Here is a 13742-nt window from a genome sequence, read left to right as displayed (position 1 = left end):
GGGGCTGCCAGGACCCGCAGGCTTTCGTGGACACAGGCGACTAAATTCTCTTCTCATATCCTCAGCAGTGACGGTGACGGGAGGCGTCGAGGAGAATGAGGGTGTAGTGGAGGGAGGGGAGTGGGGGCAGGCTGGGCAGAGTCCATGTTGGCAAACCTGTTGTTGAAGAACAGGTTCAGCACATTGGCCTCATGTAGGCCAATGAGCTTCCATCATCTGGTCTGCCTTCTTACCAGTGATGGTTCTCATCTCCTTCCACACTTGCAGACGACCTGATCTGCAAGTGATTTAGATTCAGGGAGGATAGAAACCGCCTGTGGAGCAGAAGGGCAAAAGCTTGCTTGATCTTGATTTTCAGTATGAATACACTCAATACAAACCATGAAATGGGGCCTCACGATCCTTCTGACTTTTTTAGTTTTGAGCAGGAGGTGTCAGAAAAGTTACCACAGGGATAAATGGCTTGTGGCGGCCAAGCGTTCATAGCATGCTTTTTGATCCTTCGATATTGGCTCTTCCTATCATTGTGAAGCAGAATTCACCAAGCATTGGATTGTTCACTCACTAATGGGGAATGTGAGCTGGGTTTAGACCGTCATGAGACAGGTCAGTTTTACCCTACTGATGATGTGTTGTTTCAGTAGTAATCCTGCTCAGTACGAGAGGAACCGCAGATTCAGATATTTGGTGTATGTGCTTGGCTGAGGAGCCAATGGTGCGAAACTACCATCTGTTGGGAATTTATACCTGCCACGTGTGGGAATAAATAAATTATTTTCTCCATTGTAATCAAAGGTAACCACACTACTTTTAATATAATGAGTAAGATATTGTTTCATATTGAAATTGTAATGGAGACAGTAAAAAAACTTTGGTCGACATATTAAGCCGAACACCTTTTGGTGGACCATGTCAAGCCAGCCCACTGGCGGAGAAAATTCACTGTGAAAATTCACTTGTAAAAGACATTGTGAACATAATTCATGAGTTGTCATTTGTGCATTTGTGTTGTGTGTTTAATGATGCGGTGAGGTGTGTGTGTGTATCGGGTTAGAAATCAGTGTTGATTAACGTAGCCACCAGCACTTTTCAGTGCAGCCCAAAAAAGTCACTGAAACACATTCAAATGATAACAACTGTTAAAATTTTAGTCAAATGTTGTTAATTATTGAAAAAGATTTTAAAAAAAATATGCCTTCTGAATTAATAGCAAAGCATGTCTCTCGAGTCCAAACCAAGAGGGGAAAAATCAGCACAACCCCATGTGGAAAAATAAGACACGCCCACCCAAGCAGCTTGTGGCTTGTTGGAGGAAAAAAAACATACATACATTTGAATTGAATTTTGACATTAAAATCCTTCCAGTCACTGCATAAGGTGACGCTATAAGCTAAAATAAAGGTTATAATAAAAATCTAAAAATTACATTCATATTTGATTCAGTTTACTATTATTGATTTAAAATATGATTTTACAGAAAAACTCTGGAAACTGAGTAGATATTGAATATGATATCAGAGTGAACTGAAGTCATATAAGCTCATAAGTTTCATGTAGGGTCCATTTTGCTAATTTCTTTTAATTTAAATTCACAATGAAACTGAATCATCTTCAGTAATGCTAACTGAAGTTGTAACTGTTCAATCAGAGAGAGTCTGCATCATTGGCAGAAAAAGGAAAATATGTACAAATCATAGTGAACTTTTATTTGATGTCATATTTTTGTCATACTTCATTGTCTCTGAAGTGAATGACTTAATTGTGGATCATCGTCTGGATATGTTTGGATTATGTGAAACCTGGATTAAATCCACAGCTGTCCTTCCTCTGAATGAGGCCTGCCCACCGGAGTACACTTTTAGTCACGTTTCACGTGATGTGAAGAAAGGCGGGGGTGTTGCTTTTATTTATAAATCCAGGTTTACTTTAGTAACTGTTGGGGGTCAGAAATATAATTCATTTGAGCATCTGATTCTCCGTTATGCCCATGATGCTAAGTACTGTCAGGGTCATAAAACTGGAAATCAGCTATGTTATATTGTCACTGTCTACAGGCCTCCTGGCCCATATTCTGATTTTTTAGATGAATTTGGCACATTCATCTCTAGTCTTTCAACTAGTGTAGACAACATTTTGATTATTGGTGACTTTAACATTCATATAAATAAGCCCTCTGATCCCCTTGGTAAATCATTTATGGAAATCATGGATGCATTAGGATTTCAGCAGTTTGTTCATGGTTCAACGCATATCAGTGGTAATACTCTGGATTTGGTTCTTGCACGTGGCCTTGCTGTCACAAATATCGACATCCTGCCTCTTGCATCAGTGGTCTCTGACCACTCGCTTATTAGGTTTACAATTACGCTGCCGCGTTTAGTGGAGCAACAACCTTGCCTATCATTGCGGCGACAAATTAAACCTTCAACTTTGACTGAACTCGAAGCAAGACTACCTGAAATCCTAACTTCAAGCTTGATGAAATTTCAGTCAGTAGATAGTCTTGCAGATAGCCTGAATTTAGTGCTAAAAACCACACTTGATAAGATTGCGCCTCCTCTATTAAAGCCACGCCTTCCCAGAGCACAGACACCCTGGTTCAGTAGTTATTTGCGTGACCTTAGGAAGAAGGCTAGAGGGTTGGAACGGAAATGGCGTAGTTCCAAACTAGAGGTGTTTCACCTTGCGTGGCGTGAAGCTATTTTAGATTATAAGCATGCTTTATTGGCTACGAAGCAGGCGTATTATTCTGAATTGATCAACAAAAACAAGCATAACTCAAAGTTCTTGTTTGATACAGTGGCATTTCTTATTCATGGACAGCCACCTGTTGGTCGTTCTCCTTTTTCAGCACAGGACTTTCTGGACTATTTCGAAAAGAAAATAGAAGATATTAGGTTGAGCACATCTCAGCATACTTTGGTTGAATCATTGTATCCAGCTACTGAGCTGGGGACTACTACTGAGGTGCTACCTAGATTCATGGAATTTAACAGTATCTCACAAGGTGTGCTGACGAAACTCGTGATGTCTACTAGAAGCACAACTTGTTTATTTGATCCTATACCAACAAAATTGTTTAAGGATCTTTGGCCCATTCTTGGGCCGACTGTGCTGGAAATTGTTAACCTTTCTTTAAACTCTGGATCTGTTCCAAATTGTTTTAAATCTGCAGTGGTTAAACCACTACTCAAGAAATCTAATCTTGATCCTGGTGAATTTAAAAATTATAGGCCGATATCAAATCTGTCATTCTGCTCTAAAATTCTGGAAAAGGTGGTTTCATGGCAGCTTGTGGACTATCTTACTGAGAATGACCTTTTTGAGCCACTGCAGTCTGCTTTTAGAAGACATCACTCCACAGAAACAGCACTTATTAAAGTAGTTAATGATCTTCTGCGAGCAATGAACTCGGATACTACTACAGCATTGGTGTTGTTGGATCTCAGTGCTGCGTTTGACACAGTTGATCATCATATTCTACTTGATAGGCTAGAAAACTGTTTCGGGATTCATGGAACTGCTCTTGTGTGGCTGACGTCTTATCTGTCTGGTCGTTCCCATTGTGTTTTGTGCAATGACACTACCTCTGACTTTAAGGGCATGAAGTTCGGGGTGCCGCAGGGATCCGTTCTGGGTCCCCTGCTTTTTTCCCTGTATATGGCACCCCTTGGGAACATTTTGCGGCGTTTCGGGGTTGCTTTTCATTGTTATGCTGATGATACTCAGTTGTATATGCCGATAGCTGCTGGAAATCCTGTCCACATAAAATCTTTACAGGACTGTCTTGCAGCAGTGAGAAGTTGGATGTCTAGCAACTTTCTACTTTTGAACTCTGATAAGACTGAAATGATGGTTCTTGGCCCAGCAAGACATCGGCACCAATTTGATCAGCTGGCGCTTAGCCTAGGTTCATGTGTTATACATCATACTGACAAAGTGAGGAACCTTGGGGTAATCTTTGATCCTACGTTGTCCTTTGACCTCCACATTAGGGACATTACGAGGACTGCTTTCTTTCATCTGAGAAATATAGCAAAGATTCGCCCCATCCTGTCTATGGCTGATGCTGAGACTCTGATTCATGCATTTGTCTCGTCTAGATTGGATTATTGTAATGCTTTATTTTCTGGTCTGCCGCAGTCTAGCATTCGAGGACTTCAGTTGGTGCAGAATGCTGCTGCCAGAATTTTGACACAAAGTAGAAGGTTTGACCACATTACCTTCATTGGCTACCGGTTTCTGCCAGATTGGATTTTAAAGTTTTATTGTTGGTTTATAAAATTGTTCATGGACTGGCGCCTTCCTACTTGGCGGACTTGGTTAAGCCCTACGTACCTGCGAGGCCTTTGCGTTCGCAGGGCGCAGGGCTTCTGTGTGTTCCGAGGATGAACAAAAAGTCTGTGGGGTATAGAGCCTTTTCCTACCGTGGTCCGGCTCTTTGGAATGATCTGCCTGCTGTTATTTGGCAGTCTGACACGGTGGAGATTTTTAAATCAAGACTGAAGACCCACTTTTTTAGACTGTCTTATCATTAATTTTTTAATCTGTTTGTGTTTGCTTTGTAATTTCTTTTTATTCTACTGTGTTTTATCTTTTAACTGTGCTTTTCTTGCTTTTAATTTTGAATTTAGATTAATTTGTGTTGTGAATTATGTGAAGCGCCTTGGTGCGACTTTGTCGTGATTTGGCGCTATATAAATTAATAAATTATAATTATTATTATATTTTGATGTAGAGAATGATCTTTGATCTGAAGCTTTTATTATTTCATATAAAATTAAACAAATTATATGGATGTCTTATTATACGTATAGTACGATATTTTGAGTTATGGTGGTACCATAAAAATTGCTAAGTGTCACTGTACGAGGTCTATTAGAAAAGTATCTGACCTTATTATTTTTCAAAAACCATATGGATTTGAATCACGTGTGATTGCGTCAGACAAGCTTGAACCCTCGTGCGCATGCGTGAGTTTTTCCACGCCTGTCGGTTGCGTCATTCGCCTGTGAGCAGGCTTTGAGTGAGGAGTGGTCCAGCCCCTCGGCGGATTTTCATTGTCAGGAAATGGTGGAATGATTTGGTCTTTTTTTCCATCAGAATTTTTTCACAAACTGTTAGAGACTGGCAGCTGGAAACCATTCGAAAAATTTATCTGGCTTTCGGTGAAAATTTTACGGGCTTCCTCCGCACGTCTGTCTCAATGTGCCGAAAAAGTGCTGATGTCCACGTCTTTTCACAATTCCTGTGCTAGTCAGACGACGTCCCGGATAAAACACAGCGTCCGGTTTGGAAATGAACGGCACATTCCACTGTTACAGGAGTTTTTGTCATGGAAAGAGGAGTGGAGGCTTCACACGTCGCGGCGGTGCCGCATAGCGCACAGCAACGCCGTGATGAAGCCTCACGGGACATGTTCTGGCATGTCCAGGCACATCCACAATTTCTCGGATAATCACTCGATGGAAAAACCACTGACAGCTGTCTGAACACCATCTCAGAGCCGTCCTGTGAGACCAAAACGGAGGTGTTCCTTTATCTTGCTCCATCAGCAAATCGGTCGTGACGCGCAAAGCCTCCGCTCGGCTTTCCATGACAAAATCTCTTGTTAAAAGTGAAATCTACCGGAAAATGGCTGATGTCCAGCTCTTGTGATAACCAGAGAAAGTGCACATGACGGTCTCGGATCCACAGAGCCATCCGTTTCGAAATGATCCGGTGGTTTGTGGCTCTCGATGTAGTATGACTCCTTCTTCAGCTTGACGGCATCCCTTACTTCCGGCGTCCACCACCGGGTTCGGGGATTGCCGCCGCGACAGGCACCAGAGACCTTGTGACCACAGCTACGAGCAGCCACATGAACAGTGGAGGTGAAGAACATGGTCCAGTCGGACTCCATGTCTCCAACCTCCCCCGGGATCTGGGAGAAGCTCTCCCGGAGGTGGGAGTTGAAGACCTCGCTGACAGAGGGTTCCGCCAGTCGTTCCCAGCAGACCCTCACGATACGTTTGGGCCTGCCAGGTCTGACCGGCTTCCTCCCCTCCCAGCGGATCCAACTCACCACCAGGTGGTGATCGGTCGACAGCTCTGCCCCTCTCTTCACTCGAGTGTCCGAGACACGTGGCCGAAGGTCAGATGATACGACTTCAAAGTCGATCATCGACCTCCGGCTCAGGGTGTCCTGGTGCCACGTGCACATATGGACACCCTTGTGCTCGAACATGGTGTTCGTGATGGACAAACTGTGACTAGCACAGAAGTCCAACAACTGAACACCACTTGGGTTCAGATCGGGGAGGCCGTGCTTCCTGATCACCCCCCTCCAGGTCTCACTGTCGCCGCCCACGTGGGCGTTGAAATCCCCCAGGAGAACAATGGAGTCCCCAGTCGGAGCGCTATCTAGTACCCCTCCCAGGGACTCCAAGAAGGTTGGGTACTCTGCACTGCCGCTCGGCCCGTAGGCCGAGACAACGGTCAGAGACCTGTCCCCGACCCGAAGGCGTAGGGACACGACCGTCTCGTTCACTGGCGTAAACTCCAACACATGGCGACTGAGCTGGGGAGCAATAAGCAATGCGACCCCAGCTCTCCGCCTCTCCCCGTGGCCATGCCAGAAAAATGAAGAGTTCAGCCCCTCTCCAGGAGTTGGGTACCAGAGCCCAAGCTGTGAGTGGAGGTCAGCCCGACTATCTCTAGTTGGTATCTCTCAACCTCCCGCACAAGCTCAGGCTCCTTCCCCCCCAGCGAGGTGACATTCCATGTCCCAACAGCCAGGGGCTGTGAGCATGGACTGGGCCGCCGGGCCACCCGCCCTCGACCGCCACCCAATCCTCTCTGCATTTTGCAACATGTAAAAAAAAACAACAAAAAACAACTAACATAATGCTTGAATTTTGGTAGAAACTAAATTTTCTCAGTTTTGTGAAATTTGAAAGGACATACAGCTGTAATGTACTAGGGAAACAGCCTAAGAACAATGTAAAAAATTACCCATTATTTGATTTTATTTAGTGTGTTCAGAGAGGAAAACTGGGAATTAAAATGAGAGTGTTGAATTTGTGTTTAAATGAGGGACTGACGGGTGCATAGTTAGTAAGAGGGGTCAGAGGGGGTCAATGTACTTGATGGACAACTGATTTTGTTTTGGAATATGAAAACAATCATATATTTAAGCAAATCACCCAATTTTTGTATTTTGATGAAACACAAAACATACAACAAAAGTGTAACTCATTCACGCTTGAATTTTATTTGGTGTGTTTAGAAGTGAAATTTGAGAATTAAACTATGGATATGTTTTAGGCATGTGGAGATTAATTGATACGAATTGGTATCTAGATACAAACGTGCGCGATGCGAGTGTATTGATTCATTCAGTGTGCATCGATTCAGTTGACTGGTGAAATCGTGTCACATCGCATCGTGTTTTTTTTTTTCCGGGGTAAAACATAAAATGCACCATCACTGCTTCGACGGAAACCTGAAAGCACATTTCTACCGCAACAAATCTATTTCAAAATTGAGGCCCACAACAACAGCGGAAGCATTTGGAGATTTTTGGTGCACCTAAAACATTTAAATCAGGCATTTGGAGATATTTTTTAAAAAAAGATGGGAAACTTGACAAGAAGCAGGTCATATGTAAAGAATGCTGTGGCCCGCCGCTGGTCCGCCTAACTCGGATTCCTCAGATTGTATATCGAGTGGCGCTCCAGAAAACTGGTGAGAAAAGTATCTCAAATGACTTTTGCCAAGGCCGTACTCTGTCTGTCAGTGAGTGACTCACTTTAAGTCACTCATTGAAAGTGATGATGTCTTACTGTGTACTGTACTGTTTAAGTTCTAACTGTGATGAAAAGGGTTCCAAATATGAAGGAACTGATTCCTGTTTCTTAATGTTGAATCTGGAAAATATGCTGCTTATAAGGAGTAAAACAAATCCTCTGTCTCTAGTAGAATCAGAAGAAGAATAACATAGTACCATACTCAACTGCAGCTTCTTATTCTCTATTTGAATTTTTGGTATAATTTCTTTGCATCATATTGAATCGCATCGTATTGCACCAAATCGCATTATGAAGAATTGAATCGCCATCAAATACATAATCAAATCGCATTGAATCGGTAACGGGTGAATCTATCGCATCGTATCATCATGTATCACTATATGTATCATATCGCTGGTTGTGTATTGAGATGCGTATCAAATCGCTGTCAGTGATGAGATTCTCATGCCTAATATGTTTGTGTTTAAATAAGACGTCATTGACAGAGACATAGCTTGGAACTGGGGAGAGAATTTCACACTGTTTCATAGCCAATGGCAGTTTGTTTTGGAATATAAAAGACAAAATTAAGCTTCAGAAAATGAAGATGATGATGATGAGATGATTCATTAATATTAAAAATGTAAAACAAAAGAGTGACCTGTTATCTGATTTTATTTGGTGTTTTCATGCATTAATACTGATAATAAGTATACTGTAGGTGTTTAATTTGTTTTACTTTAGTATATTTTGTGAAACCGAAGTTAAAAGGCAGATTAAAAATCCTAAGTAAATATTGAATCTGTTTGTTTTTTTGTGCTATGAAAAAAAGAACTCAACAAAAATATAAACGCAACACTTTTGGTTTTGCTCCCATTTTGTATGAGATGAACTCAAAGATCTAAAACTTTTTCCATATACACAATATCACCATTTCCCTCAAATATTGTTCACAAACCAGTCTAAATCTGTGATAGTGAGCACTTCTCCTTTGCTGAGATAATCCATCCCACCTCACAGGTGTGCCATATCAAGATGCTGATTAGACACCATGATTAGTGCACAGGTGTGCCTTAGACTGCCCACAATAAAAGGCCACTCTGAAAGGTGCAGTTTTATCACACAGCACAATGCCACAGATGTCGCAAGATTTGAGGGAGCGTACAATTGGCATGCTGACAGCAGGAATGTCAACCAGAGCTGTTGCTCGTGTATTGAATGTTCATGTTTCTATCATAAGCCGTCTCCAAAGGCGTTTCAGAGAATTTGGCAGTACATCCAACCAGCCTCACAACCTCAGACCACGTGTAACCACACCAGCCCAGGACCTCCACATCCAGCATGTTCACCTCCAAGATCGTCTGAGACCAGCCACTCGGACAGCTGCTGGAACAGTCAGTTTGCATAACCAAAGAATTTCTGCACAAACTGTCAGAAACCGTCTCAGGGAAGCTCATCTGCATGCTCGTCGTCCTCATTGGGGTCTCGACCTGACTCTAGTTCGTCATCGTAACCGGACTTGAGTGGGCAAATGCTCACATTCGCTGGCGTTTGGCATGTTGGAGAGGTGTTCTCTTCACGGATGATGCGAAGGAGATGTGTTGCACTGCATGAGGCAAATGGTGGTCACACCAGATACTGACTGGTATCCACCCCCAATAAAACTAAACTGCACCTTTCAGAGTGGCCTTTTATTGTGGGCAGTCTAAGGCACACCTGTGCACTAATTATGGTGTCTAATCAGCATCTTGGTATGGCACACCTGTGAGGTGGGATGGATTATCTCAGCAAAGGAGAAGTGGTCACTATCACAGATTTCGACTGGTTTGTGAACAATATTTGAGGGAAATGGTGATATTGTGTATGTGGAAAAGTTTTAGATCTTTGAGTTCATCTCATACAAAATGGGAGCAAAACCAAAAGTGTTGCGTTTATATTTTTGTTGAGTATATTAAAGAATGAATGTTGATAATTCCTTCTAATGTATCCTGTTAATAGATCATTTAGAATTACTTGTCCTCCTCCACTGTAACCCATATGCTTACTAGGAAGACATAGCCTGTTGCCTATGCATGCGTGGACATCAAGAAACCCTACTGGTGTCTAGCAAAGGCCGGTTTTAAGGACAGTACAAAGACTCTGATCTTGGCAACACAAGGACCAGCCCTGAGCACCAGATCCATAGAGGCAGGAGTCTACCACAGCCGACAAGACCCAAAGTTGCAGGCTGTGTGGATTTGCCCCAGAGACAGTGCAGCACATAATAGCAGGATGCAAATACAAGGTAGGATAGCATACATCAAGAGGCACAACCAAGTGTCGGGAACAGCATACAGGAACCTCTGTGCCATATACAGATTAGAAGTCCCCAAATCCCGATGGGAGACACCACCACAGGTGGTTGAGAATGACACGGACTTCAACCAGCTGCTGGCCAACCAACCAAACATAGTGGTTGTTGACAAGGGAAAGAAGACTGCAGTTGTGGTTCGATGTGGCAGTCCCAACTGACAGCAACATAAGAAAGAAGGAGTACAAGAAAATCAAGAACCAATGGCTGAAGGAACAACTGGAACAGATGTGGAAGGTAATGTCTGAAGTGGTGCCAGTGGTAAGAGCAGCATTTGGAGCTGTCACCACCAAACTGAAAGAGTGCCTCCAGCAGATTCCAGGCACAAAATGAGAAGAATCCAGTTCTACAAACAGCTAAGATACTGCACAGAACCCTCAAACTTCCAGTCTTTGAAGGCACTGAATTGGTTAAGCCAAAAATATGTTAATTTTTCAAAATTCTTAAAAAAAATAACAGGAAGTAGGATTTTAGTCATACTTTCTTCTGACATTGTAGTTAAAAATATCAAAATAAATGGCGCTATTTAATTTTTTTTTTTTATAATTGAGTGAAAGCCTCTCGTAATGCTTCAAAAAGTGAGACAAGCAGAACCAGTGGGTTATTATGGGTCATTTTTTATGTTTTGTTCTGCTTATCCTATTGAGGATCATGGAAATGGCAAGAGACTGGGTATCATAAAGGGTGTGTCAGAGGGGCGGAATGCACTTTGGACAGTTGGGTTAAGACTCATAATCCAAATGTTAGCTATAATCTAGAGTGTTAAAGTCTAAGATGGGAGGAGACTACATCAGAAAGTCTAGATTTAGCTGTGTGAATAAAGTAACTGAATCACCAGAAATGGAATAAACTCTTTGTAATCCAGATTTAAGAGCGTGTGTTTAATGCTGTCATGTATCTGTTGGCGGTTAGGAACCGGTGAGAGTGGGAAGAGCACTTTCATCAAGCAGATGAAGATCATCCATGGCCGTGGGTACTCCGACGACGAGAAGAGAAGCTTCACCAGGCTGGTCTACCAGAATATCTTCACAGCCATGCAGGCCATGATCCAGGCCATGAACACTTTACAAATCCCCTACAAGCATGAACACAACAAGGTAGTCCCCAGTGTCTCTTTGTCTTCTAGTTGCTTCACCCAGACTGAGACAGAGCTGTGAGAGTCTTTGTGTTGAAAAGTGTGTCTGAGGGAACCTGGTGTGTGTGCGTGCGTGTGCATGTTTAGGGTGAAGTAATTCTGGTCATTTGCAGCGGTATTTACTTTTGTAATCTAGCTGTCACTGAGTTACAGAGCACTCCTTCTTTCTGAAATTTTACAGTGCAGACGTGCCCGGGCAAGTGATTTTGAGGCAAAAGCAGGATCAAATCATTCATGAACCAAATCCATTTATAACAAAAAATAGTGGAGTAATTATCACAGGATTCTGATGGCTCAAGTTAATGCATGACCTTAGACTCAGGTTGAGCTACTTCAGACCGGCCCACTTCTGCCCTGTAATATCGGATGTGACGGTGGAGTTATTTGGCCATCGCTGACTGTGAACCTTTGGCAGGATTAACTGACAGACTGACTCAGCATGTAGGTTACAACCCCAGAAGTTCTAAGAAGTGAAGAAATTACATCATCATGCTTGTCTATGTGGATATGCTCTTGAGGACTCAATATGTTAACAATGCATGTAGATACTTGAGACTTACACCATGTACTAGGGGTGTAATGGAACACAAAAATCACAGTCCAGTACTTACAGTAGTAGTCATGGTTTGGTATATTTTTGGTACAGATGAAACAAGAAATAAAACATGAAACTGCTTGGTTTAAAAAAAAATGTATTAGTGATGGAGTATGGTTGTATAGCCGCTGTTTTAAAATCATCTGTGACGTTTATTATGGCGTGGGCCCAGTCTCAATTGTTCATAAGAATTTGCTCAAATGACACGGGGAGCTGAGTTTGCACTACACTCACCGTTTTCTTGTACTACTGATGTTCTTCGGGTGATGCTGAGCAAGTTTGACGTCCAACCAGCTACATATCTGACCACAGGTGAACAATGCTGGCGTATTGCTTTCGTCCGGTCCACCTGTCTTTGTCCATAGTCATAATTATTAAAAGAGGAGTGTTACTGCACACATTGGTTGAAATAACATCTGGTCTATTGATAAAGTTGCTGGGAGAAAACGCTGAGTTATAAAGTGAGTTTCACACATAGAAAAAAGTTGCACATGTGCAGTGGCTGTATTAGTTTGGTATACGTGCATTCCGAACCAAATGTTATGTGTCGACGCGGGTTGAGGAGCGGATGTTGTGTGGGCCGCTGAAGAGGAGGTACTGCTGGCCCACCACCACCAGAGGGCGCCCTGCCTGGAGTGCGGGCTCCAGGCACCAGAGGGCGCTGCCACCTTATGGGAGCAGCCTGGGTGACAGCTGTCACCCATCACTGGACACAGCTGTTCCACTCAGCACGGAGGTATATCAGTAGGACGGCGTCTCCACCTCAGTGCCGAGATATCGCCTTAAGATAAAGGTAACGTTCTCTGCTGTACTTCGTACATTATTATATTGTCTTTCTTGTTGAGCCTTGCAGGACAGCTGTTTACAAGAAGCCGTAGCTTCAGATAAGTACTCACCTTCCTGCAGCATTGTGACGTGAGGTGGAGGCGACTTCTCCCCTCCTCTGTGTTACTGGGTGCAGCCGCACCCACACCTGTGTGTCTACTGTTTTCTTGCCAGCAGTACCGGATCCGACGAGCGGAGGCAGTGGCCACCTGGGAATTCGGGACTTGGCGGTTCCGGTACTTCCAGGGTTCGGTGGCAGAGGAAACCCGGGTGGTTCCGGTTCGACTTGGACGGACGTCTCCTACCTTCGAGCCTGCCCACACGACACCAGTTGAATTCGGCTTACCTCCACATTGTCAATTGTTGTATTAGTTGTGCATGTTTCACAACAGTAAAACCTTGTTAGTCACCTTCTCCATTGTCCGTTCATTTGCGCCCCCTGTTGTGGGTCCGTGTTCCTGCACTTTCACAACAGGATATCTCGGCCAGCGTCATGGATCCCGAGGGGCGTCAACCGGCTGTTGAACGGCCAATGGAAGAACAGGGCGCGTCGGCGTCTTCGGGTGGGGTAATCGGTGAGTTGCAGCGGATCCTCACCGCTTTCACCACTCGGATCGATTTAATGACCGAGCAGCACGTTCTCCTACACCGCAGGGTGGAGGCTCTCGCCGCACAAGTGGAAGCGCGCCCTACGGGCGCCGCTGCGGCTCTCCCTCCCGAGGACCCTGCGCGTGATAGTGACGTTCCACTGGTCGTTCAACGGTCCCTTCCTCCGTCCCCAGAAGCTTACATAAGCCCTCCAGAACCGTACGGAGGCTGTGTGGAGACGTGCGCGGATTTTCTGATGCAGTGTTTGCTCGTCTTCGCACAGCGTCCCGTGATGTACGCGACTGACGCTAGCAAAGTAGCTTATGTAATAAACCTGCTTCGCGGGGAGGCACGCGCTTGGGCTACAGCGCTCTGGGAGCAGAACTCACGGCTCCTTCATACATACGATGGGTTTGTGCGGGAGCTCAGAACAGTGTTCGACCACCCCAATAGAGGAGAGACCGCTTCAACCGCGCTACT

The 13742-nt window shown here is 44.0% G+C and overlaps 1 protein-coding gene across 2 annotated transcripts in view; it reads left to right on the top strand.

The window, feature by feature from the left end:
- The window catches only part of LOC117529428 (guanine nucleotide-binding protein G(q) subunit alpha-like), a 43148-nt gene that overhangs the window by 4238 nt on the left and 25168 nt on the right, over positions 1–13742 (top strand). For both annotated transcript variants that reach the window (XM_034192211.1, XM_034192209.1), the window contains one exon: positions 11032–11216. In XM_034192211.1, the coding sequence (XP_034048102.1) occupies positions 11032–11216 (185 nt within the window). The remainder of the gene's footprint in view (positions 1–11031; positions 11217–13742) is intronic.

Source organism: Thalassophryne amazonica, chromosome 17 (genome assembly GCF_902500255.1).
Source record: "Thalassophryne amazonica chromosome 17, fThaAma1.1, whole genome shotgun sequence".
Classification (NCBI taxonomy): domain Eukaryota; kingdom Metazoa; phylum Chordata; class Actinopteri; order Batrachoidiformes; family Batrachoididae; genus Thalassophryne; species Thalassophryne amazonica.
This window is presented reverse-complemented; position numbering and strand designations above follow the sequence as displayed.